Source organism: Parambassis ranga, chromosome 3 (genome assembly GCF_900634625.1).
Source record: "Parambassis ranga chromosome 3, fParRan2.1, whole genome shotgun sequence".
Classification (NCBI taxonomy): Eukaryota; Metazoa; Chordata; class Actinopteri; family Ambassidae; genus Parambassis; species Parambassis ranga.
This window is the reverse complement of record NC_041024.1, coordinates 20,996,448-21,024,155: the sequence shown is the minus strand read 5'-3', so window position 1 is coordinate 21,024,155 and position 27,708 is coordinate 20,996,448. Positions and strand designations below refer to the sequence as shown.

The 27,708-nt window shown below is 39.7% G+C and overlaps 1 protein-coding gene across 3 annotated transcripts in view; it reads left to right on the top strand.

Moving 5' to 3' along the window:
* The window catches only part of ntrk3b (neurotrophic tyrosine kinase, receptor, type 3b), a 138,308-nt gene that overhangs the window by 7,437 nt on the left and 103,163 nt on the right, over positions 1 to 27,708 (top strand). For all 3 annotated transcript variants that reach the window (XM_028401842.1, XM_028401840.1, XM_028401841.1), the window contains exons 2-3: positions 19,437 to 19,511; positions 21,910 to 21,981. In XM_028401842.1, coding sequence (XP_028257643.1) covers positions 19,437 to 19,511; positions 21,910 to 21,981 — 147 coding nt within the window. The remainder of the gene's footprint in view (positions 1 to 19,436; positions 19,512 to 21,909; positions 21,982 to 27,708) is intronic.

Here is a 27,708-nt window from a genome sequence, read left to right as displayed (position 1 = left end):
AGCACAAATGTACCTTCACATTTCCCAGAAATACACCAACAGTATATCGGCCCTGAGCACACCACAGCAGCCTCTGTTTATTGATTGTCTCAGATAGGCTGATATCTGTATTCACTATGTTCTGTATTGGTGCGTATTGCACTACATCAAAATATGATGGACCTGGCAAGCCATTCAGCCATGCTCTCCGATTATTCTCAGTGAGCCGAGAACATGGTGGCCACACCAGGAGGGTTTTTTAAGACCCTGACAGAGCTTTTTTTGTGGAGGCAGATGAGAACACATTAAAAGTAAATGTTCCACTGGGACACAGCTCTCCTTCCTACTGGCTCCCTGTTGCTGCAATGACCTTGCTACTCCAATCAGAATATCACAGTTACTCTCCATCTTCCCTCTTAGACTTAAAAAGTCATCATTTTAAGAAGTACCTGACATCACCCTCTCTTACTGCTGAATCACATCCTCCTCTCTCATATCTATCTCCCTCCTCCATATTTTTCTCTTTATGAAGCTTTAAAAATTAGGCCTTATTTTTCATTTCCTTTTTCTCCATAAAACCCAAAACAGTCCTACACTCACCTCATCACATGTTGGACATCACATGATGGTAACCGTTGGTGCCATATGTGACATTAAAGGTTATTGATATCAAGAGGTTGCTGCAATGTCATTAACCAGAAGACTATAGGTTTAGTCCTCATTGGCATCATTACCGATGTTACACTTAAATTTCATGTTTACATGATTTAGTTTGCTTTTTCTCTGATTGGTCAGAGTTAGGGATACAATTTACAGGGTTAATTTCAGAAAATCATCATAGTTGCCGTGGTTACCACTTCACTCCCTTCTGCTCTCTGAAAGGGGAAAACAAAAGACTGACAGGGTCTTCTGGTGTTTATTCTTGGCTTTATGGACTTCCATTGAAGTTTATCAGACTACCATTTCTGTAGTGACACCAAAATGCTGTATGTGTTTTTTTTTTCTCAGAAAGGAGAACTCATCATTAGGAAAAAGGTGGAGAAGCTTGTTGCAGCAGTTTTGCCATAGAAGTGCTTATATTAAATCCAAGTCCTCAACTTTTTTTAAAAACCTCTCTGAATAGTTTTCATGCTGAAAGCAACTCGTGACCATATGCATATGTTGTTTTTTGACATCGTTGAAAACCCCACTGTGTTGATCATGAGCTGTCTCCTGAGCTCACTTCATTGCAGACATGTCTCCCTGCAGGCCTTCTAAAAATAAAACAAAGTTCTTTCATTTTGCTATGCTGAAATGTAACTAAAGTGAACAGTAAAAAGAATAGAGGGGATTTGTTCAGGGAGCTGCGTCTCAGAAATTTGCCCTTTGTTATTTGCTTAGTAATCTGGGAATTACAGTAATTCAGTTGCATAGCAGAAATATAAAATGAATTGGTAGAGTGAGCATTGCATTGTTGATGAAGCTGAATGGACACATTGTTGTAGCTGCTGCTGTGACTCAGATGTTCTTTAGGGATAAAAGGCTTCAACATAACGATGTATGTTGAAAGTGCGAGCGCGCCTTTCATTACGCTAATGTTACAGGACAGTCGCATTAATCACCGAGATAAACCTCCTGTGGTGCGATGTGGGCTATTTTCATATGTTTGTAATTTTCTAAACAATTATTATCACAATCTAGTGCATAATTTGAATAACTAAAGCGGTAAAAAAATAAACATTAACATTAACAAATGTTGACCTCGTGTTGTAATATTCAGGACACAAGAGATTTCTGTGAATTTCATCATCTCATATATTACACACTTTATGAAACATAGAGTCTGGTGGATAATGTATTAATAACATGAGGCCCAACATTGTAGGAGTCAATGTTAGTGAAGTCAACAGGGCTAAACAACGACAACCACCAAGACCGCATACATTACTAGCAGCAGAGGCACCTTCGGGAGGCAAACTAATTTGGTGCTTGGGCTGAACTGGCACCCATGTGGAAAACTGTTATCTCTTCTTTGATGAGTCTGATGATGGAAGAACTGGACGGCACGTCAGTCAGGAGAAGTGACTTGTGTCGGCAGCTGTCTACATATGACACTCTGAACTGTGGAGGATTCTTATTTTCAGAGGAAGCCATCACCTGTCAGGCATCACTAATGTGTTTATTCTTACTGGAAAGGTCAACTTGTTCCTCTCCAGTTATTTCAGAGGAAACAGAGGCAGAGTGTCATCACCCTGCAGATTGGTTTATATGGTTTTCATTTAAAAAACAAAAATCATATTTAATGGAATATAAGAGCATGGATGGATGAAACACTGTGGACTGTGGGCAAAGACACATGAAAGTCCCTTTCCTGTGTTGGAGAATGACATCTAGACTGAAAGATTCACAAAATGGCTACCTTGCTGTTTGTAGTTTTTTGTTAAGCTCTTATGGTACTTTTGTGTTTTGTTTTCTTAAGTGACTGTGGTTATTTTAGAAACTCTTTGTAGTTGTTTGGCATCCTAGTGTCATTTTGTGTGTCTTTGTGATTGTTGTACTCATTTTGATTTTCTTTGTGGGAATTTTGGGTGTCTTAGTTTTGAGTTTATTTGTGTTTGTTTTGCATCTTTGTTTGATTTTGTGTGTCTGTAAACACTATGCTTTTTTCTTTTCACTCTTTTTAGTGATTTCAAGTGTGTTTGTGGTCATTCTGCATCTCTTCATTTGAAGTACCTTTTGTAGCTTTGTGTCTGTTTATGTGTTTTATCTATAATCATTTTTTATTGTGTCTTTTTGTGGTTGTTATGCTTATCTCTGCAATTGGCTTGCATCTGTTTTGTGACTTCAGTCGCAGGCTCTGCTCCAAGGGTCCCCAGACACCTTGGGCCCCTTTAGGTCATGTCAGGTAGGTTGGCTCGGTAATCATCTATGTGTATCACTCGTGTATGTTCAGCAGTACTTGTAAAATGCAGGGAGATGTGACGGCCAACTGCCAAGGATTCATGTCTAGAGGCAGACTGATGAAACATGTCCTTAGGTTACCCTGTCTGGTTGGACGGATTAGAATTGGGCTCACGGATCCTCATTTTGATAAAATACAGAGTATGGATGTGTGTAAAACAGTGTGTGTATGTGAGGGAGAGCGAGAGAGAGAGAGAAGTAGTTACCTAAATGGAAGCAGGAAGAAAAATGGCAAACAAATCAAATATTCAACAACCTTGAGCTCCGTCTCCCTCCTAGTTCCCTCTCTCCTACAGAAGGTAATTGGTTGACACTGTAGACTTGTGTGAGATCTGTAGTGTGTGAGGACTAGATGTTATTGCATTTCATATCTCAAAATAACAAGAAGACAAATTTGGGAGGAATTTAACAAGAACCTTCTACGGCTTCCTTTTGTGCTTGTATTTCACTAAATCGAAGCAAGCTGATGTTTATTGATTTGCCAGGATAGATAGAAATGTGGAGGTGAAGCTTTTGAGTCATTTTGTGTTGTGTGGTAATGAAAGGATTCTTCTGCCAAACACTGACAACTGCATTACTCTGTAGTCCACCTGAAATGTTATTAGCACTGCACCAGAACATGAGCCAGTCTCACAGAAGGTGCTCAGGTGCTCAAGATGATGTGATGCATTATCTGCTGCAGCAATCTTTCAAATGATGATCTGTTGACATTTTGAATTAGACTACCTGTTTTGAGATTTAAGCTGGGCTAAATAACCTGGCTGTCATTCCATCTCAGGAATTCTTTGAGCCACATATAGTGCTTGATATAATCTTATGATATATGATATATTATCAGGGGTTGATGCCAGTTTAATGCCTCTGATCAGCATTTTGTTGTAGAAACAAGCCAAGAAGACACATAGTGCATGGTGCATTTTGGGTCGGAGTTCTACTACTTCCACTACTTTTTTCTAAAAGGTCTCAAGTGCATTGTTTAAAGCTGTGGCCGTACATTCTACCTTCTGTTTTTACAGCTTTTATACATGAATACATAGTGGTAGTCTTTCTGCTGTTGGTGGTATCAGAGCAGCTTGTCCACTGATTGATTTAATACTGTGTAATATGTGCTTATATAAATTGCGAATTAACCTTATTTGCACCGTCTACCTAAAAAGAATTACTTAGCAGATATGCAGCTCAAATCTTAATCATCTCTCCACGAGGTTAAGTTTGAAGTAAATGAAATCTTTGAACACAATAAGTCTTTGATCCTTTGTTTTAGAGGAGATGAAGGTGCTGTTTTGTCTCGCTGCCTCTTCCTGACTGCACTTTTACTTCCTACAAAAAAAGGACACCTTCAGTCAGTTAAACAGCATCTGTGTGTTTTTTTATTTTTTTTTTAAATAGTTATCTTGACACCTGGCTAAATATCACCGTGGCTGAATCTGAATTCCAGCTGTGAACCTCGTTCCTTTGCTGCAGGTGTGAATTCCTCCTGTCACAGTCCTTCGTCAACATAGAAAAGCTAATTTATCCGGAGCTCTAATTAGCAGGACTCAGGTGGAGAAGTGTCACACACATGAGTCAGCTTAACCTTTTGCTTTGATTTCCCTCAAGCTGGAGTCTTGGTATTTGCAGGAAAACAACTCTGTTTGCCCCTGGGCCTCTGAAGCTCTGTTACTATAGCCATGCATCATTTTCATGTGTTTCAAGTTAACATACCTCATCATATTTACAATGGGATCTTCATTTTATGTGCATCCCTGTCATCATTTCGTACCATTAATGTCTTCTATCCTTCAATTGCATGTCTAATTGAACTGTAGCCTTTTCCGCATGCTTTAATAAAGTGGTCATACGACATCCTATCTTTCTGTCACATTAGTTAATAATTATACATTCTTGATGCATGTGCACTCTGAACTCCATGTAACATGACTTCATCAGATTCTGTCTTCTACTAGAATTGCATCCTCCTCCACTCCAAGATTATTACCAGGACATTTACATATGGAGCAAATTATATGATTGTTCAAGCTCTGTGTTCCTTGTAATTGCATCTATATTGCCAGTTCAGGCAGTTGTGTCCTGCAGCGTATCCTGTAAGTAGAAGCATAGTATTAGCATTTGATCTGGTGGATTATGCAGCCTTTTATCATCTATATTGCTCAAATTATACATGTATGCATGTCGTGCTCAGTAGGCAGGTAAAACACACTACGGTATTTGAATGTACTACGATGGGGAAAACACACCTGAGTGGCCACTGCAGTGAAGAATCACAGTGACTAAAAGTGGCTAAAAGTCTTCACCCTGCAGCAATATCTATCACTAGTACACAGTTTTGCAGATGGTATTCAGTTAATGTTAAGTTGTCAGCTAATGAGCTGTACCAGTCCACTACACACCAAACTATGAAGAGGGTCAAAGATGTTTGTATGAGTTCATCATATTTTTGCTAAACGTTGTTCAGGGTTTTCTTTAACATCAACACAATTGTCCCGTCTTCAGTCTTTGAATGGGCTTGTTCAATTTTACGTTGTTTGCTAATTCATGTTGTGAAGGGACACTGCAGCAATACACGATAATAAAATCATTGCTAATATTTGTTATATAAACTAAAATACTCCCCACTCTTACCTCAGCTGTTAGTCCTGGTCTGAAATCAGAATGCTGACATTTACATTTAGTAATAGCTTCTGGTTTACTGCTGGATTGTATGATCATATGTATGTGTAAGTATGTGCTAATGTTGTCTGACTTACCAACCCAAAGGGCATGCATGAGGTAGTCCAATTAATTTTTGTGCTCAATTATCTCTTACAAAGTGAGGGGGAAAAATAATTATGGCTTTTTAATGAATCAATTTTCCTCCCCAGGGGAAACAAGGATAACTTTAGAAACATCTGCAAAAGTAGATTTATAGATTATAAATTGTGTTCTTGTGGTCACATGTGTTATTTTGTCGTAATATTAATAAATGATGTGAAGAGAGAGTTTGCATTTTATGTATGGAGAGTAGGGGTGGATTTACTAGATCACAAATATAAACTATAAATAAAGAAGTATTTATATAGTGGCAATTACATTTCAAATACTCCCACATACGTTAGACTTTACCTGAAACCTCCAGACCACTCATTAAGACAGGAACAGACCTGAAGACAAACAACCAATTATAATGAGGGCATTTTCACAGCGTCTGTACAGTGACAGGTGATGACTAAAAATAAAAAGACTAACAAAAGAACTGTAAGATGATGAGATATAAAAAAAAATCTAAAGAGAAATGAAAGGATCTATAAATGTAAACTGAAGGACAGACTGAAGGACAGACACAACCTAAGCCCTGTAATTACAGATTTTGTTCTGTCAGCTGATGGCACTGTCAGGATAAGGAAGGTGAGATACCTCCATGGCTCTTACAGTCCTGAGAATGTCCAGGATTTATCCGAATGATGATGAAGATTTAAACATTTGCATCGTCAGCTATGTCATACTGTCTTTGACCAAGGTATATCCTTCAGACTCACTGTGCGCTGATCTCAACTTTAGATGAGAACATGGACATGAGCTGAATATACATTATGAAAACACTGGTGATTACAGAAAGGTAAAGAGCAGGGTCAATACAAGGGGCAGGGTTTTAAAGGTGCCACTCTAGACTCATGTTTGTTGAGCTGCATTCAACGCAGTGCATTTAGGAATAAATCCCACAAACAGAAGTCAGAGGCAGGCTACTCAGACTACTTTTAGCTGATAATTGAGATGTGAAGTAATTACAGAGCAGAGTTATCAATCAGAGGTGGAGTACAAAGGATCTGTCAGGTCTTGCCAGGTTTGAAAAGGTCACAAAGTTCCCTCAAAGGTTATCTCAACATGTTGGCAGGTGTCAGGAGCAGACGGCCTCCTCACTGCCCAGCCCTCAATCCAAAAGCTTCACTCATATTTCAATCCAATTCAAAGTTGTCCCTCTCTACAATGACACCCAGCCTTTTTTTAGGATGACTTTAGAAAGAGGATGAACTCTGAGCCCGGCCAGCCAAATCAATCTAGTCACGGTGGAGGAACGGAGCGGTTCATTACTGGGAGGGGTGAGGAGCTCTCCAATCAGCTCTCTAATATCACTGTGATCCTCTTCTCTTCTTACCTAATTGAATTCTCCAGGAGAGATGCCCCTCAGCTGCAGATTTATCATATCCTGAAATTGGAGGAGACTAGCTCCATGAAGGACGTGTGCAGAACATTTAATCCACTCCTCATAGCTGTAAGCCTGCCGCCATGGTCTCTCTCTGCTATATGACTTAAGTTATCCCACAGTGGTCCACCGGCCTTCAGAGAGGTGTCTCTACCCATTGTTGCCTGAGGTTATGCTGCCTATCATGTACGGCATGACCAGCATTCTGAACAGATGGCATCGTAATCTATAATCAAAGCCCCTTAAATGCAGCTCAGCACACAATATGTCTGCGCTCCAAGTCTGTGTTTCCCTGCACCTCAAAATGTCTCGTTCCTCACGCTGAACAGTTTCCCATATTGTGGTAATGAAAGGTCCTGACATCAAAGATAAGATAACCGGCAGAATTGTTTTTCAAAGCCACTTCATCAGAAAGGCTGTTGCATGTAGGACATGGTATCTTGTTAACACAAAGATGGAGTGCAGATAAGTAAGTGAATTATGAGTAGACAGCGGTAGAGGGCAGAAATCTGCAGGGTGTAATTTAAATTGTTGAGCTTTATGTTGTAGTGGCAGGTGCACATTTTCCCATGTCAAGAACTTCTCTATTAAAGAGCCCAAGTTTCATTATTTTGGCTTGATCATACTTAAATCCTTCTCTGTCACACCCCTGCCTATGCATGCCTGTCTTGTTCTTTCTGTCATTTCCTTGTCTGTCCTGTCCTTTATGCTGCACCCCATCCCATTTTACAACCTATATTGTAGTCTGCCCTGCCCTTTTCTAAATTCTACCCTCTATTCGTTTGTCCTATACTCTCCACCTCTGTCTTATATTGTAATCTGTCCCCCACTCTCCTTTCTGTCCTGTCCCATTTTATCTTTTCCTACTTTCCATCAATGTACAGAGTCTATAGTATAATAAAAAAAAATATATAACCAGATATGGGAAGTGTTTGCAGACAGAAAGTTTAGTCCAGATGGGAAGTATCTTAAGCACACGGCGTATCTCTGTGTTAAAGGTCTGCCATATTTGCATGCAGTATGGCGTCTCTGGCAGAATTCCAGCCTCATATGATGACTTATTTGATTAAACATTATCATACTCAGCAGGACAGTGGAACTCAAAGAAAAGTTAAGGGTATAAACTGCTGACAGCAGCAGAAGGCCTTATGAATCAAGGTTTTCTTGCGGTCATGGATGAAACTAGTTTTTTATAGGCAGTAACCCAAATAAAACCTATATGTGACCATGATGGTTATTTTGTTCATTCAAAGTGGTTTGTTTATATATTAATGTGGAAGAATCTTTAAAGATCTGTTCTCTGTCTAACAGATGTAAACCTTAAAGAAAGATTCTCCTTGTTTACACCGGTAACAGTCCCTAAAATCAATCAGATTATCTCATTTTGACTGCAAAAGCTCTGCAGTGGAGTTTCACTAATCAATTCTAAAGTGATATTTTACATGTTAGAAAAGTGAATCAAACACTGAGCAGAAATTATCTTATGTACTCCTGCTAACATAAATCTGCACATCAATACTTTTTGTATTATCTGTGGCTGAAAGTGTGGAGTTGATTGTGACGAACTCGAAGTTAATTATCACCTGCATCTCGTTTCTCTCAGGTCTGCAGGGCTCTCCATTGTGTATGTCGTTTGATTTATTCTTCCAGCTTTTTGACGCACAGTGGGATGGTTATTTTTTTACACCTTCCACACTACCTGCTTAGCACCAGATTGCAGACAGACAGCTATCTTGAGAACATTTGACTGTTATGAGTGACATTTCACCAGGAGCTGGTCGTCCCAACAGAGCTAAAAGTAGAGTGAATACAAATGATAAGAAGCCAGAGCAGCCATATAACCATAATACACCTAAACTACTGTTTGTGCTGCTGTTTACTATCACAGTTTGATTAGGTTTGGGTCGTGGTTGCCATAGTGACTAGATTTGCCGCCTGATAAAGATTGATGGTGACAGGACCATCTATTCCTGACACTCAGGGACTTCTATTGAAGTCAGTGGGACCACCATGCATGTTGAATATTGATGCTACAAAGGTTTTCTGTGCATTATGATGTCACTCTCTGGGAACGTGACCCACCAACCCAATGTGATGGGTTGGGCCTGTGTCAGTAAGTGCACAGGACTCCATTCATTACTATGCAGTATAAGAACAGGGCTGTGTTCATGATATATTTGTTACTGTGGATGGACTGTGTTGATGGTATCCAATGCTTTTTTTTTTTTTTTTACCATAGTAGCAAAGCAGGCTGACATGTCTCAATATTGTAAATAAAGATTTTGTGTAAAGGGTGCTTAAAGGCCACACATGGCCTATATATTTAAGATTGAATGCATTAATGGTGTAATGATATCTGTGACTTGACAGTCTTACAGTCTTAATGTACTCCACTTATTACCCCGCGCAGATGAAGGTGTACCGTGTTGAAAGTGACATTCGTCGATGCGCCTTCTGAGTTACAGCTGAGTAACTTCAGTATGGAGCTGAATCCGGAGAGGATCATAGCCCAATGACACTTGGCAAAATGGCACACTAATTATAGTCATTTTCATTTTGGGCAGAAATGCTTGAGCTTAGTCATGTGCGAAGTGTTGATACCTTTCAGAGCACGGACCAATGCTCCCACGACGTTTAGCCCTGCCAAATCTCTGCTGCGGATTGGCTGAGCCTGTAGCGAGCAGTGACACTCAGAGGCTTAGGTATAGTTTCCACCCAGGGCTGGATCGGCAAAGCAGTGACACAGAACAGTCTGGGGGCAGCCTTGGGATGGCATCCTGGCTGGGAATATTAGCAGTGTTAAAACACTCTGAGCTGATGGCCCTGGCATGGCTTCAGAACAGCAAAGCTCTCTCACACAGAAAAAGTAAACTGGCACATATTTCCACTCTGTAAAGAGCTGCACTTAGACTTTAGTTTTTGAAGCTGAATAAAAAATAATTTGTGTCCAGAGTGTTGAATATAAAAGGCTAACTATCAGTGTTTCACAGTTCATTATTTTTACACAATAGAGACGAGAAAGTATACTTTAGCTGATGCCTATTCTTAAAATGAATTTCTCAAAGGCTTTTGTGGCACAAATTAAAGGGTCAAAAGAGACTGTTTGTGTTGTCAAGTTAACAATCTGAATAAAATAGACCCATTAGTGTACTTTCTTACACACTTGATGCAATGGTAATTTGAAGAATGTTATAGAAAAATAACTAATGTAACAAGATATTTGGAAAAAAGAATGTTGGCGGATGTCTCTAATGACAGGCAATTCTCAGTTAAAGGTTTAGGGTTAAGAGTATGTGTAGGTAGCATAATGTAGTAAATACTGTAATCAATAACAAGCAGCAGTCTGTACAGTATTTTGCTGTAGCTTCAATAACAGGCAGATCCACAGAGAGCAGTACGGTAGTTAGTAGAAGCAGCTCTTCACCTGATTGGCCCATAGTTCAGGCCATTTCACCTCTGGGAATCCTCTGATAGCTACAGCAATCAATTGAAATTTCATTCTTGCATTTTTTTTTATTTTGCCATTTTGTATTGAAAAGTCTCTTTGTTAGACCCCTGCTCCTCTCTCTCCCTCTCTCTGGTTTTCCATGTTTTTTTTTTGAGTTGCAGTTGCTGGAAAAATTGGGCTTAATCCTTAGTGCTGAATGCATCGCTTCTACGCAGGGTGAATCATTTTTAATATAACTGTAATTTGGTCAATTTTGCCTGTCACTTTTATATCGGTATCATATTCTCCAGCTCACACTCTCTGCCGTTAATGTAATTGAGACAAATTGTCACAATTTGCCAGGTTTTCACATTTTCCTAGTAAAAAGTGCAGTGGAGAAGGGCACTGGCTCCATTTGATGTTTCAGTTCGCCATAGGAACACTGAATCACTTCGAATTCTTACAATTATGCATTAATAGAAAACTCACTGAGCATGAATGCACATTTTATGTATACACACACACATGACACCTTCCCTGTGTATCTTAGCTGGAATTGGGTGCACTGGCACAAAGGCTATTTTTCTCCTCTTCTTTTAATTAGGGTAAACTATCTGTTTGTGCTCTCATTCATGTCCAAGAGTTTAAATTAAGGCAACTGAAATGCTATCAGTCCAGCAGGAATGTGCGAGAATATATCCAGACGTTGAGAATTTACCAGCTTGTGGTAATGATGCTATCTGTCACTTGGTGAAGTATTTTCATGTGCGACGCATTAGCGGACATGTGGAGCTCACATCAAATACAGCAATGAAGGGAGGCAGTGAGACAGACATGATTTGGGTATACCAGATGCTACTTGGAACCATGATGAGGTGATGATTAAGTAAATTAAATCCATGCACTAGTGCCTTATTTGTGGCATGTTCCAGGCCCAAGTATCTCTGATGTGATGTTATTTTTCAGTTTCAGTGTACTTACTCCTTGAGTGCTTTAAATAAATGCTGCTTAATCACATTTCAAACTTGGCTGATTAGTCATATTGCCTCAATTTAAACTCTTGGACGGTACACTTTCCCATCCTACATGACCTCAGACTAATTTAAAGGAATCAGGGGTTTGCCTGAACCCAGAACTCTCCCTGACTGCATAAACATGAAGTAGCTGCTTTGAAGAGAAAAAGGTGAAAAAAAACATTGTACGCACCAGTTGGTTTTGTATATTAATACTGTTGTTGGAGGCCATTTTATAAATCAGATTCTGACAGATGGAAGGTGGATATGATTTCATAGGCTCATACATTAGGAAGGAAGCTGGTGCATCTGTCTGCCTGCGTATGTGATTGCATTTGCATAGAGGTAACAGGCGTGGGTTTGTCTCAGTGAGCGACACAGGAGAGATTGTAATACTTGATTCCCATTTACAAGCTTTGAATGCCAAATGTCCCTCATGATTGGTTTGGAGGATGACTTGTTCCAAGGCTTCTGGTTGAAGTAAATGTGGAGAGAAATCGCTTCCTCTCCTCCACTTTTCATCATCGGCCACTTCCTCTGTGCCTTCGTTTCCGTCTCTCTAGTCTTTACAATGCGGCACGCAAACACTTATGAGTCAGCCATGAAAAAAAAACAAACAAAGAAAAACAGGTTATCTGATTGATGTCAGGCGTGTGCTTTAATCTAGAGGAGTGCTACTTCACCACTGCGTCCCCCCACACTGAAGTGTTTGGGCTATAGCAGAGTGCTGCTTGCCTCTATGAAAGCAGAAAGGGAGGCAGAATGTAGATCAATATCCCTGGAACACACCAGAGACATTCTATTTTATTAAACATTTTCCCATTAAGGCGGTGGCGCGGGCATTGTAGATCATCCCAACAAAGTCGTAAATCATAGACAGACAGCAGCATTGGAAACAATGGGCAGAATCAGAGGAGATTACCACGGAACAGAAGTTGTTTGGCGTTTGTACCACTGGGAGCATCATGTATCTTGTTTTTAAATTGCCACACATTTCAGCAGAGGGAATGTTCACAGTATAGCATCAAAAATCGTGTTGTGTTCAAACACGTCGCAGCATGCGTCTTCGTGTGTTGCAGGAATGGCGCTGCACAGCCAAGGAGCTAATGAACGTTTTCTTATCAAACTGATGGAACAGGCTGACTATCTGACATTAAAACCTTCTACTGTGGCAAAGATGTCTTTTAAAAAGGGAAAAACAGAAGCTCATCCCTGACAAACCTACTGAGTGAAACAGATTGAAAGCAGCTCTGATCAAATTTTTTATATTAACATCGGATTTTTGGGTAATGGAAAAGCCTACAGGAGAAACTAGGGTTGTCACATTTGTGTGGTAGCAGTGATACATCGACACCGGGAATTTGGTTTCAGCTAAGCTGCAACAGTTTGCATATATATGCATATTTACATCATATATAACATTAGAGTAGATTACATGGAGCTAAACAAATGAAGGTAGAGGGTATGCATGTGAAATCACAGGAATGTGTTACACCCACCAAAAAGTTCTGTCATCTTTCAAAACACAGATTCAACAAAGAACCTCAGATATCAGTTTACTTGCAAAATCTAAAAGAAGAGAAGAAGCAAATAGACAGCTGCAGCTCACAGAAACAGCTGTAAATCCAGTGCAAACAAGTCAATTCATTATTATCACTAGCAACATGGTGTTTGTTGCATTGATATCATGTACATATAAATGTCAGGAAATGCAATTCTCACCTAAATGTCAAAGTTAAGTTGTGGGGGTCACTGTCAAGTCCTTCAAGGTGAGCAGACAGTCACCAGTTTTAACTCAGGTTTTTACAGTATCTTCCACTGAGAGCAGCCACATTGTTTTTCCTGGTTGTTTTGCCACGTGTTCTGCAGAAAAGTGACGTTCGGTTCGCTCATACCGTCTCTGTACCTGAACAGTGAAACATTCAGGGCCAGTTGTAGAGGAACCACAGAGAATAATCACCTGACTGCATTTCCTCTGAGATTAGCAGTATATAAATCCAGCCTCTTTCAGGGTACTTTTACTGGCCACTGTTCAACTTTACTGTTTTCAGTTGCAAAAAGGTCAGCGAACACTAGATAGTTATTATATTCAAGCATTTAGTCACTGTAGATGCATTATAGATACTTTTTTTGGTATCAATAATCAGATATTTAGCAAATGTGTGTCAGTGTATGTGTGTATGTGTGTGTTTGAGGCTACTTTTTCACTTCATTATGTTGTGTTATGGGGGGAGTTTGGACCCAAATGCAGACACTGAGGCTGAGGTGAACTAAAAGAGAGCTTTTAATGAAGCCAAAACGGGTCAAAAACATAAAATCCCAGAACACAAAGTACAAATCAAAGGAGTAAAAAACAACTAACTAAATCACCAAGAACAAACAGTAAAGAAACAAACCAAACCTAAAGGAGATCCAAAAGGGAGGAAGGGAACACACACAGGAACATGGCATGGATACACGGACGGACTAACAAGAACAAAGGGGAGCACAGGACTTAAATACAGAAGGGTAACAAGACACAGGTGAGACACATCAGGGTGGGGCAAGCAATCCTAAAGGCGGGAAACACAAGGAAGTAAAACACACAGGAACACAAGGGGAAACATGGACTTTCAAAATAAAACAGGAAACACAAGACACAGCTGCAAACACACAGATCACAGACTCAGGGCAGGAATGAAAACTAAACAGAAAACAAATCAAGAAACACAGAATCCTAACACATTAGGTCTTTTAAAAAGCCACAGCCACTCTGCAGTAATGATCTTCTGTACAATATGCTTTCTTTTTCTTTCTTTCTTTATTTTTCTCTACCAGCCTGTCATTATTCATAAAATGGGATCGATTTGCACCTCACAGTTATTACTCGTTAATAATGCTCATAATCACATATTTTTTCATGAACTCTTTATGCCACCAGAGATCATAAATACACACACACTAAGTGTTAAAGTGCAGAGCTGCCCTCAGATTGATTTTTCCATGTAAGTTCAGATGATGAAGAGCGCATGACTTCATGTAATGCAGCCATATGAGATTTTATATGAAATATTTCCCCCCCTTGTTGTGGATCAAATAAAAATGCTGATGGAGCTCACCCACAGCCGGCGTTAAGTAGAAGTCAGGCTGTAACGCCACACTGTTACTTTGCTCCCACATCAATTCCGAGAGATTTGAGTTTGTTCTGCTCCCCGCGGGTGCACCAAGGCCTAAAAAATATAAAATGCCTCACAATATTATCATATTTTTAAAGTTGTTATGCCAAGTACTGTCTCTTCTAAAAAGACAGAGTGATTACAGCTCAAATTAGTCATTACTTGTGTCATTAATAACCTACCACACAGTCTGTAAGTAGAGCAGAGAGCTTCTAAACAGAGTTTCTAGTGTTCAAATTAGCATCCTCCTCTTCTTTCACATTTGCCCTTTGTAGTGTAATTTGTTAAGTTTTCCTATTAAGATATAAAAAAAACCCGATTAATTTTCCTCCTGGTTGCTTTTTTTTTTCTCTCTGTTGCTCATACTCACAGAAGCTCAGGACAAGATAGCAGGTAGGGGCTGAGTGCGTAGCCCAGGGCCACTTCAACACAACAGATGGCTGTTGCTGAGATGGAATCTGTTACTGTTTGGTTCCAGGGTGTTCTCCTCAAGCACCGAACTGCCCCGCCACCCAGTTCAGATTGTACTTTGTTGGAGGCCATTTTCTGAAGCAGATGGAAGGTGGCTGTAATTTCAGAGGCGTGTATATTACAGAGCAAGCTGGTAGATGTGCCTGTTACAGTTTGTTCTCATTGTGTTCAGCTCGTTTCCTTTGTACATAGCTAGTTATTAATCAGGTCATGCTGCAGCAATTGTATTTTTTTTTCTTTAGAACGCACTGTAAAGGTAGAAAGAACAAATAATTTAGACACAGGTAAAAGAGAAGAGATGGACAGGAGGGAGGCAGACTCTAATTCTAATCCTGTTGTCAGGAAAAAAGGCTTTCTTTCACACCCATTTCCTTCTTCTTCTGTGTAATATTCATTTTGACAAAGTAGCATTTGAAATGATTGTACTGTCTCACTCATTGTGAGTCAGGATGAGAGTGCCTACTTGAATCCATGTAATGTAAAAACGTTAGCATCTCTATTACTTTTCAAATTATGTTGATTTCTTTCTTTTCTTTTTTTTCTGCTGCATTTTCTTCGGTGAGAGCTGGAATAACAGGACAGAGATTGAATGCTCCTGTATCATCATAGCATCTTTGTTATTCACATCCATCTTTTCACAGCAGCCTAATCCACATGCATATTCAGCATGCTGCGGACAATCAGAGGTTGTGAGCAGACACTGCGCTCAGGTCCGCGGGGAGGTGTCGCCTGCTTCCTCTGTGCTGTTTGTTGACAGCAGCAATTGATGAAAATGGGGACAGTGCGAAATTATATCAGGGAGCGTAAAGCCACGCCGCATATGAAAACATTTGGTGCTCAAATAAATTATCTTTCATATCACAATATTGCATCAGTACTTTACTAAATAATACGGCCGAAATGATATCTTACTGATGTAAGCTGATGTAAGCATATTGTGCACCTAATCACTGTGGATAGCAGATTTTTGCAGCTTTACAGAAACATTAGAAAGGTGTCAGTTTGAATTCATCAGAGTGCACAAGTGCAAGTAAATATGTGACAAGACCTAATAGAAAGAACTCGTGACTCTGCACTTTTAACAGCAGTATTTATTTTGTGGCTCTGGAGAAGTAAACTTATGATCATACTTTGCCTAAACATTTGGCAATCTTCCATTTCTCTCCTTTTAATTCAAATGGGCTTTCTACAGTCAGTAAAGTGCTCAAGCAGCAGATGCAGTTACTGTAAGTTACATACCAAAGATAGTGGGAATGTTCTTTGTTTATTGCCCAAACCTTCCATATTTCCTTTAACTCATTAAACTCTTGACTGCATCTGTATAGCCATTATTTGTATCTTCTCAGGCAGCATTTTTTACTATGACATGTTGATTTTTATTATACTTTATTTTATGTGATTGTGTTTTTTTGCAGTTTTGACTGTGGTCCTGATCATTTTGATGATGATGATGATTTAAAATGATGAAGGTTTGAGGATTTAGAAACAGTTACAAACATACTAAACTCTGACATGTCAACAAAGAAGCAATATGTTTTCTTCTCACCAACCTGAACTGAAAATTGTTGCACTCTGAATCAGATTTTTCGTAGTCTCTCAGAGATGCGTATATGCAGGTATTGGTTCCTTTTCCTCCCCTTAAAAAACAACCCAGCTCCTGCAGTGAAAAAAAGCCCTCAGCCCATATCCTTCCACTGAAGCAGTGTGTAGATGATCAAGTCATCTGAGGCTTGTTCAGATAAATCAACCCGCAGTCATTGATCACAACATACTAGGCACATTGGCAATTCAGGCACAGCTGCTAGCTAGTTAATATGACAGGCATCTTTTTCACATGCTGAAGATTACCGCTGTAGGTTCATGCTCCTTTAGTTTCATAGAGCAAAGTTAGGCTCAGTGTAGATCTGCCGTCCTCTGAGGGCTGCCCTCTCTGTCTGTCTCTCCCTGTCTCTGGGGAAACACAGCCGTGCTGTGAACAAGCAAAGCCTCATGAGGGGAATCCGTCTGTTCTGCTTGCGGGTCACATTAATGATTCGTCTCCCTGCCTTCAGAATCAGCTGCCCCCAGTTCAGCACTAATCTCAGCATCAGCACCGTGGCTCTGTCGATGTGAAACAGTTAAGAGTTGCCACACATTTTCATTTCATTTGCACACACAGGGGTCAGCTTTTAGTGCCTCCACAGTCATAGTATGAATGTTTGTATGATTATATTTGTAACTGAGTGAATGTCTACAGTATAATCAGGTTTATGGTGCTTACAGTACCATTTTCAAAGGCCACAACTTACAGTATTGATATTTCAATCAGTGTTGATACAGTTGTTTAAAAAATGCAAAACATAAAGCATCCAGACATTGGAGACTAAAAACTGTTAGACGTGTTCTAGCCAGATGTTGAAAAATAGAACAGCAGTGGGGCATATCAGTAAGTGCTCCATGGAGGTACCTCTACAACTACATTGAGATTAGCTATTGTTCTCAGTGTTTGGTTAGAGTGACAAGGCTTCAGTAATTTCAACACGTACACTCTTAGAAAAGGCAAGAAGAAAGTGTTCGTCTGCCCAGTAATATGACTACAGAATGAACTGTGTGGGTAAACGCAGCATGTGAAGATAATGTTTATATATAAAAAAAAAATATTCAAAGTATTTGCCTTAGTTCATAAATAATTGTTAGCTATTGTAGCTCGCTGTTTATTTCTTCTGGATGTATTGATATAGTTCATTCTGTCATGGTTTTCTCACACATCTGGGTTTTTGGGTCCATTGAACACAGATGACTTTTATTTGAGGAGGATGTAATATACAGGGAAATGTAGTGTAGTGCTCCTGTTCTGATTATTATGTTTGGGAATAAACATTCTCATAGATTAATGTGGAGTTACTGTTACCTGGTCTGACCACTACATATTTTCTGCTTTATTATTGCTGGTAATTGTGGAGTGGAGCTGATTATGATTTGGCTGTATCTTCTTAAAACAAAGTATTTTTCTTGGATGAAACATGTAATTGGTACCAAAACAGCAGTAAACTGATGTTTTCTAGAAAGCAGTAGAACAGGTGTATTTTGTTAACTGGGCAAACAAAAGTAGATCAGATGTTTTCCTTAAGCCAGCAGTAAATTGATATGACAGCAGATGGGGGAGGACTCGGTGTAAAAGCTGCTTCTGCCTGCACCTCACCTGCACACATCAGGTTTGGTTTGCACTGATATCAGAGGAGCTCCCAGACTGGTAAAAATCCAAACTTGATTACCATCCCAATTGCTGCTATTCTTGGTGTAATATTAATACTCATTTATTGAAACAAGCATCACTCTCTTATTGCTTTCAACAACAACTGGCAAACCCTGTAGCCGTGTATAGTTTGAGTTCCAGCAGTGCTGGTTACATGTGGCAGATGTATCCTCCTCACTAAAAAAAAAAAAAAAAAGCAGGTGATTCTCCCCGGAGCACTGGCCTCAAATAAACAGCCCGTCTCAGATGCTGCCTCATCATTGCACACCAGATGCACAAGACCCAAAAGATACACAGGAGTACACATTTGCAAAAACCAATTGCAGAAATGTTATTTTTCCTGCTGTTGTCATAAAATACAAGCTGCTATCCGAACATGACTCTGGCTATGTGTCAATATGTGCATGGAAATGGATCGATCGGTGGCATTGATCTGATATATTCCATTTTATATGACAAAGATCCAGTAGGCCTCTAATTGTATCTCCCTTTTCTCTCTGGAACAAAACAACAAAGCGTTTGCCATGTCCTCTGCTAGTTCTCCTCATTTCCCTGACTTAATTGAAACTCTGCCTGATGTGTGTTGCTTATTTCATTTCCAAACCATAACAAACAAATCATTTATAAAATGCTCTTTTTTTCTTTTCCTAAAGCTAATTTGAAGGCGCCAGCTTCACTTCTTTTATTCCAGCACATAGAAAGAGTCTCCCCAGGAGTATTAGAACAAGTAAAGTCATCTGCAGTGTTTATTTGGTCTGTCCCCCTCACTCTTCCCCTCACATAGATTAAGCTTCAGAAGCTGCCTCTTGGCAATTAAATCTATCAGAGGGCAGCAGAGAGCGCTCTGTCAGAACTGTTCCAATAATTGTAGTTTAAATGAATATGGATTCAAAAACTTTTGACAACACACAGTTAATTTGCAACCTGGGACTTGGAAAGAAAAAAAAAAGTTTTCTTCACTTGTGTCTCCTGGTTTTGTTTTTCTTTCTCCTCGGATGAACGGGAATGTCTCATTTACTATTCTCTCTGTTTGCAGACACATAGAGAACTGGACAGGATTGCAGACTCTGAGAGACGTCGATATGGAGCTCTACACTGGACTACAAAAACTGTGAGTGTTGATGCTGTTATCTAGCAGGGAGGGGGGGCATATAGGTGACAGACACTTCACTGTACTTCATTCCTGCTGCGTTGCAGATCTGGAAAAGGACAGTGGAACCTTTACTTTCACTGTTAATCCCCGTTTTCGATCAGGTTGCCCGCCTGTTCACTGTGGAGAGACCAGTGGTTTCTCTGAGAGTTCACATCAGTATTGTAGCTTGGAACCCGGTTCAGTGTCCTGTATACTCCCTTTCTGAGCAGGCGTTAGTCGGGTTGTGCAGAGAGAAGAGAGGAGTCAAGGGTGTGTTTCTGATCCTAACGCAAGCTGATGTTTAAACAAGCTTTTAATTCTCTGCAGTCACACGCTGGTGGAACATCCCCTTTGCTTTACTTAGCCACTGATCAAATAATGCTAAAAAGCAGCAGGGAAAATTGAATTATGGGTCCCTGCTGTAGCATTGTGACCGATTTTTTTTTTCTCATGTCTTCACTTTTTTGAATCAATGTTACGCTCCTTTCCTACTTTGCAACCATGCACTCTATGAGGCCACATCATTTACATTTCCTTCACTCTTTTTTTATTTTTTACCCGACCTCGTCTTCCTCTTAACCCCCCCCCCTCCTCTGCAGAGAACCATATTCTCCTTTGCCCTCCAAAGTCAGAGCTGGCCTCTCCCCTGATCCCCTTGATCCCTCATCAGGGAGGCCAAGTGCAATATCTGCACCACCACTAAATTAGCATTTTTCTCATTACCACCGCCTCTCTCCTGCTGCCTTGTCTGGGGACGCCGGCTCCTCCCGCCTGCACAGGGAAGGCTGTTGTGATGCTTCCTTGTGGGGCTTTTAGCACTGTTGAGGGATTAGTGAGGGGAGGAAAGTTCCATCACCTCATGTTTCATTTGACCTCATCATCATCTTTATTTCAATAAAAGGAAAAAAAAATGAATTAATTAAAAACACTTACTGACATATACTGAGTTATATAACTGCATCTCCAGACAGCAGACAGTTGTATTCTTTAACACATATTCTCAATAGGTTGTTCTGACCATTTTTATTATCACTAATCATTGTGTGCTCATGGTTAAAAAATGTAAACTATTCAAGTCTCTTAGTGGTCAGGAGTGATTTGTTAACAGCTTTGTAGTTAGACCATAAACGTTTGATTCACACAGCCTGAGCTGGTGATGTGGAGATGTGTCTTCAGCTTGGAGTCTAGGAGGCAGTAAAGTGTCAGCATTTACATGATGGATGTCATACAGTATGTTCTGCATATTGCTGTCCCACACTGTTCTGCCATATTGTGTTATTTTATTGTATATTTGTTTGTTGAAATACAATCAAAACGGTTTATGAAACAAATAAACATATATTATTATTATTTATTTATTTAGCTTAAGTCCCTTTGCCTTCCGCTACTGTTAGCAGTAATGCTGCCTGGAGGATAATAGCCAAAGGCGATGTTTGTCTGTGTCCAAGGTTTGGTTAATTCTAAGGGAGTATAATGATTGCAAAATCATTGTTCATTTTTTTTTTGTTCTGGTGAACCTGCCCCTCCCTCCTAAGGATTTTTTGGAAGTCCTTGTTCCCCTATTTTGGGAGCTGTGGGGTGTTGGAACAGCACATTCCAGTCAAACACTGACTGATACGTGATCAGACTCCTAGAAGGTAATTGGCTCCAACAGCTGGGTGTAATCAGCACCCTGCATTATGAGGCCCTCACTGATGATGTCAATGAATTCTTTGGAAAGAGACATCTGTGATTACAAGATTAGAAGTCATTACCATTGTCTCCCAGAACTGTGGTTCCCAAACTGGGGCGCTGGGAATTTCCAGGCGTCCTTGAGAGGATTCCAATCGGGTCCCAGTAAAATGAGCAGCAGTTTAATTTCACACATATTTCGCTCAATACATGTTAACACAATGTGTGAGTGCATGCTTTAATCGGGGGGGTTTCGCTGATTTTACAGAAAAGACACACAAGTTCACAAATCTGAAATCAAATGGTGCTTCAAACTGAGTTCTCTTTTGGCTGTCAATTCAGTCATTTAAAAATATGAAGAAATCCAGGGAAGACATGTAAAATATCTTGAAGTGGACCAGTGCTGCATGTTTAAACCATATTTAAACTGGAACAGACAAAAAAAATGCTGCAAACACTAAAGCTTCTGCAATCAGAATAAAGAGAAAAAATAATCAAGATGAGGAACTGAGAAAAAATACAAAAACAATCAGGTTTACCTAGTAAAGGGAAGTGGAAAAGCTAAAAATATCAAAATGGCTTTGGTGCAAGTTACATAATCACCTCATAATACTATGTGCATGTACTATAGTTGTATGTGACTGTACTAAAGAAGGGAAGGTTGCATTTGTGTGGTTTCATCTGTGTTTTATCTCTTTTATTTCAGAACTATCATGAATTGTAACCTGAAAGTGATCCAGGCTCGGGCGTTTGCTCAGAACCCACACCTACGCTACATGTGAGTACACAAACACTCCGTCTTTGAAACCGTGTTTCCTGTGCCGGCAAAAGATTTATTATGATCTGTGATGCTTGACAGCTTATAGTATATGGCTGCAGATGAGTTACTGTTGAACAGAAGATGATGCAGTTGATAGAGACTGGCTTCGGGAAAATTGTGGCACTGCCATTACTGTCGCAACAGCCGCACATCTTAAATGAGACATCCATTATTTGCCTTGGATAATTGGATTCCTATCTGACCCGGTTTCTTTGTGCTTCGGTAGAGCAACATGCCGAAGACGCAGTCCCATTTAGTCTGCACTCGCCAAATGGACAATTTGTCCAGGAGGCCCTGCGTCAGAGAGCTGGGCGAAGAGCAAAGTAATTTCTTTAACAAAGGCTGATGTGTCACCGTATGACAGCCTGTTATTCCCCAATTTTCCCGGAGTAAACACGTTGAGGAACTCAGTCACAGTCCTTTTACCTGAACACACTGCCATTTGCAATTTCCAGCTGTCGAGAGCAAGGCTGTTTGGTCTCTCTCGTTTGTCCTTAAGATGATGCCATTAGATTTGGAATCATGGACAGATATGGCAAGTAGTAGTTTATAATGTGGATTATAATGTGCAGTATCGCTTGAGAAGATAATCTTGTCTCTTACTGAGGGCAGAAATACCGACCTGCCTACACTGTCTTAGAAGATGACATTTTGGCATTTGAATGTGTCCCTGGGTGCTCGTACTTTTCTGTGTTTATCATGTAGACTAAATAAATTATGCTTTTTCCTCCTTTTGTTCTCACCTATGGTAAAAAAATGAGTGCGATGTTCAGACCTGCAGTGATAATTATAACACAAACTCATAGTTGAATCTAAAAATAAGAAACAAAATCCCAAAAAAGTGTTAATTTATGCTTTTCTGTATTAATTTTTTGGCTAAAAATGTAATACCTTCTGTTTAGATCTTGAGACATGTGATCAGATGAGCCTCAGTGAATTTAAATTCTACCACTGAGCATCTCACCACTCCAAACGGTTCATGACAGGCATCTACGGTAGTGTTGTTAATGCAGGTGGACAGTTGCTAGGTGACACTAAGGATGATGATGTCAGAGAAGATTAATTATTATGCCCGTGCTTAGCCTGAAAAGACTGACCTCATTGATGTCTGTGTCAGACAGCCGTGCTCAAAGCTCAGGCCATCAGACACCCAACTGGTTGCTCCCTTTTGTGGGGAGAATTGAAGCCTTTGTCTTCATCACATGTTCAGGCCAAAACAGTCTCAATTAGTCACAGTAAAGATATCATTAATTCCAAGTGCCATAAACATGATGGCTGTAATTAACACTCACCCCAGATATCCTCGTTTTTTCAATTAGTATGCTTCTGCTCTGGCTTTTTAATACATGAATCATGCATTATTTTACATGTATTACATCATGTCTTGTTTAAGTTGCATACATGGGCCTGTTGTAAGAGGGATAGTTTGCATGTCAAACAATATTCAAGATCTAACAAGGACTTGATTGCACCATGTGCTTATCTGCTCTAGTAAAAAAATTAGCATGTCTGACTAACGACTACTTCAAAGACCTTCACCACTTCTATATTTCGTGGTGTGACCTTTTAAAATGAGCTCAAATAATGTTATAATTAAAACACGCTTACAACAAATCATCTCTAATGAAATGCATCTGACTTAGTCGATGACAGGAGTTGTCCAGAACATCTGGTATGTACATGGCAAACAGGCCTTGAGTTTGGAGTGTTATTAATCTTTCAAGATTTGAACAGGCCTCAATAAATGCACCGATGGTTGTTAAAGGGAACAGTCTGGTCTTGGAATACTGTTTGTTTGCCACGATGCACTACAGATTTAGCCTAGCATCCTGTAATTGATGTTAACATTTATTAGTTTTCTCTTTGGAAATTCAAATTTCAGTTTGGATATATTTGCATGGGCTGCAAAGGATCCATCTGTTGCACCAACAACAAAGGATCATTTTTTCACTCACTCTTATTTGAAGCAGCTTTGGAGTGGGGGACAGCAGTGTTGTGTCATGGTGACACAAATGAGCCTTTTTGCAGGATGCAACTCCTGGACTGGAACACAGCAAAGTGACAAGCTCAAGGGCTAAAAATGCAGATGTGTCAAAAACTGCAGTTTTTGCAGCCTGTGGGGTCCAAAAGTGTTCAAATGTATCACAGCTGGTACAAAAAGGTTTGAGAAGCTTCCTTTTTATGACAACTGTACAGGAGATTTAGATTTTTTTTCAATGATATTACATTCACAGATGATGTCACAGGCAGTTTGTCAATAGGCATATACAGCCAATGGATAAAGGTCATTTTTAGCTGTATAGTAAGTTATACATTTGGTGTCTTTCATACCCCAGCAAAGTTAAAGTTACAGTGACTTGTAGCCTCTGGTAACCCATGGATATCAACCAAGAAATAATGTTTGAAGTGCTATATACTGTTTCTTCCCACTGTGTGAGCACATTACATAGCATGCGGACAAAATTGTCTGAAATCAAAGGCTGATTGTTTAGTATTAGAGCTTTTTATAAACTTTTCAGACAGCTGTGTAGTCAAAGGCTTTGTAGAAATGACCCCCCTCTGTCTACAAGATGACAACCAACAAATGTACAGTACATCTTACAAGCTCAGCCTGGGCAGAGAGCAGTAAAAGAACACATGTTCCTCTTTCATTACAAATAAACTTAGCTATATTTAATGTCCCTTTTTGTAGCTTTGATTGTCTTCCTAACAGCTCTTGTCAGTGCTGTCATTATGAAGTGACCTCTATGGTCATGCTATATTTTAGGTGAGCCCAAAATAAACCTTTTTTTCCCCAGTATTTAGCCTGTAAGAGTACTTTACTTTGTTGGATGTTCATAACTGAGGTTCAGAGATTTAATCTATGCACCAACATCTAATAACCAAGATGCAGAACCTTTCATTTTCTCAGATGAGAGCATCCTCTGAATGACATGAATGTAAATATCTTTTCTGCAAGGCTCCAGAATGCGATTAAGTTTGCAGTGTTAAATATGTGTAGCATATTTTGGGCAATATGCAGACATCAAATCCACAAATTATCATAATATTTACATTTTAAACATGTAGCTGATGCTCAGTAATTTAATTTATAGAAAAAAAGGACACACCTTTAACAGAGCAGTATAGTGCAGCCACCATCAGATGTCACACACAGATGTAAACAACAACCAGGGAGAGAGGCTTACTGAATGATGTGGTCACATTAATAATTGCAATTCATGTCAGCCAGGAGAAAGGTAAGCTGGATAAAAGTAGGTTTATTGATCTGTGGACACTTTCTAATTCAGCAGAGACAAAAAAATAAAACAACCTGTGCCAGTCCCCAGATAGTTCTACTGAGCAGCCTGTTAATCCTATACAAATACTCACTACGTGTCATAAACACTTCTGATCAGCAGACAGACAAATCAGGTGACCATACAAAATCACAGATGCTGCTAGGATATGTATATACAGTATTGTACAACAGCAAACAAAAATTAATCTTTGTTGATGGGAGAGCTGGACTGGGCGTCACTCCAATCACAATCCTCAGTGATTGTAGCCAGAAAAGCAGATTGTGTGTTGGCATGTTGGTGTTAAAAGTGTTTGAGAACATTTGAGCTGGTAGGTTTTTGGTACACATAAAAATTTATAGCACTGGCTGATCAGAATTTAGAGAACAAAGACTTTGGTTTTAGCATACTTTTTTGTGTCAGTTGATGAGTCTTATTGGAAAGAAATGTATAATATTTGCACTATAGCATCAGGGATTTGTCTATATTAATCAATATGTGTAATTTTCAGCCTAAGTTATTCTATTAAAAAGAAAATGGAAACTTTTCTCCAGTGAATTTCTCAACGGAATATCTGTCTTCAAGAAGACAACTCATCAAGTAAACACATTGCTGTGTTTGTCTCAGTGGCACCAGTGACTCAGCAGCAAATCCCATTGCACCAGTTGTTGTGGCTGGAGAAACTCATGAAACAGTCCTTGAACCTCTTAAGTACCATAAGGGGACATTAAAGGAACAATCAGATATATTTTGCACTGTCAGTGTAGAAAATGACCACACTCTGTGCCAGCAAGCCAGTGGTTATCGATGGCTGCTCAGATTCCAAGCTCTGTAAACAAGCTGCCTTGTCTTTGCTTGATGCATGTCCAGCCTTCTCTCCCCTGACGACCCCAAAGTTTGCTCAGTTTCATTTGTTTCGTGTGTGTGGGAGAGCATGCAGCCACAAAGCTAACAAAGAAGATGGTTTACTTGGAAGGCTCTTTCTTTTGAAGAATGTATTCTTGGGAGCAGCGATTTGCTCTTTGGTCTCTGCAGCTTTGTGGACAAGACAACTTTGCCAGTGCTGTAGCTGCAGCCATAGCCTGTGTACATCAGAATAGGGAGCTCTGCATGATGTATTGAATTTAAAGCTGATGGTAGAACTGCTGGCTGTGTTTGTGGGCTTACTGCACGACTGCTCCTGTGGCCTGGCCTTGCCTTAGATTAGCATAATTTACCTGATTTTAGTGTAATTAAGTAAGTCTGAGAACAAATTAATGTGGCTGTTTATCATTTTTGATGAAACACAGTGTTCTTTCTTACCTGTAATTTTAGCACCGTTCAATCCAAAAAGCTTTCAAGAGAAACACACACACACACACACACACACACTACTAATGCATAGTGCTGCTCACTGAGCTGATTAATTGGGCGTTAATGTGCTTTCAGTCACTTAAAAATAAATAATAAAGGTGACTGTTGAGCAATAGATAGTATCACATTCATGCAAACTGTTGTCTCACCGAACATAAATCAGTCAACCATCAGTGACTCTGAGTGATGTGACTTAGTAAGATGGACAAAGAGCCTGTCGGTGGACCATAGCAAGATGTTTGGTAGTGTGCTCTGAGCTGCATTGTTGTTGGGTTTGTGTCAGGAACGGATCTTTTTTTCACAGCACATGTTGCGTGTGATTGGCTATAGGAGCTTACCTGCCGTGATGGTGGAGATATAGACGACAAGAGCTCTTGAGAAATGTCTTTCGATAAGTGTAATTGTATGAAAGCTTTAATCTTCTTCTGAAGGATCTTTCCTGAGATTACATGCCCACATGACACACACATAAGGTGCCACTGGTGGATCTGTGGCACCCCTTATATCATGGATTGGCACCGTAAGTGAGCATCATCTTGTGTTTTTGTGCTAGAGGTTTACAGGAAGCACTGAAGTAGGTGCTCATGAAGCTACAATTAAAGTCCAGCACACCATAAACAATGGGTCTCAGCTTTGTTAAGTGTTTCAGGCTGTAGCATCCAGGATTACATGTGTCCAGTTTTACCATGTAGACAAGTTCACGGCATGAAGCAGCATGAAAGTCTACAGCAGGATCTGAAAAAAATGAAACCACATCTTTTTGTTGCACTCCACTATCTCACTGCCACAAACTTGGTGTAGATTTTTATCTTACCTTAAACCAACTAAAGATATTTTGGGTTATGGAGATACAAGAATGAAGATGGGGGAGTTCTTCTGCATTACTTTATTCCCCTCACTCTCTACTTATTCCCCTGTAGCACAACAACCTTGTTACACACAGGTGATCATCACATTCACCTTGTGTTCTTACAATAAATTACTACACATGTTAAAGAAAATACTTCTTAACATATTTGAACAAATAAATCTCATCTTAGCTCTTTTTTTAAAT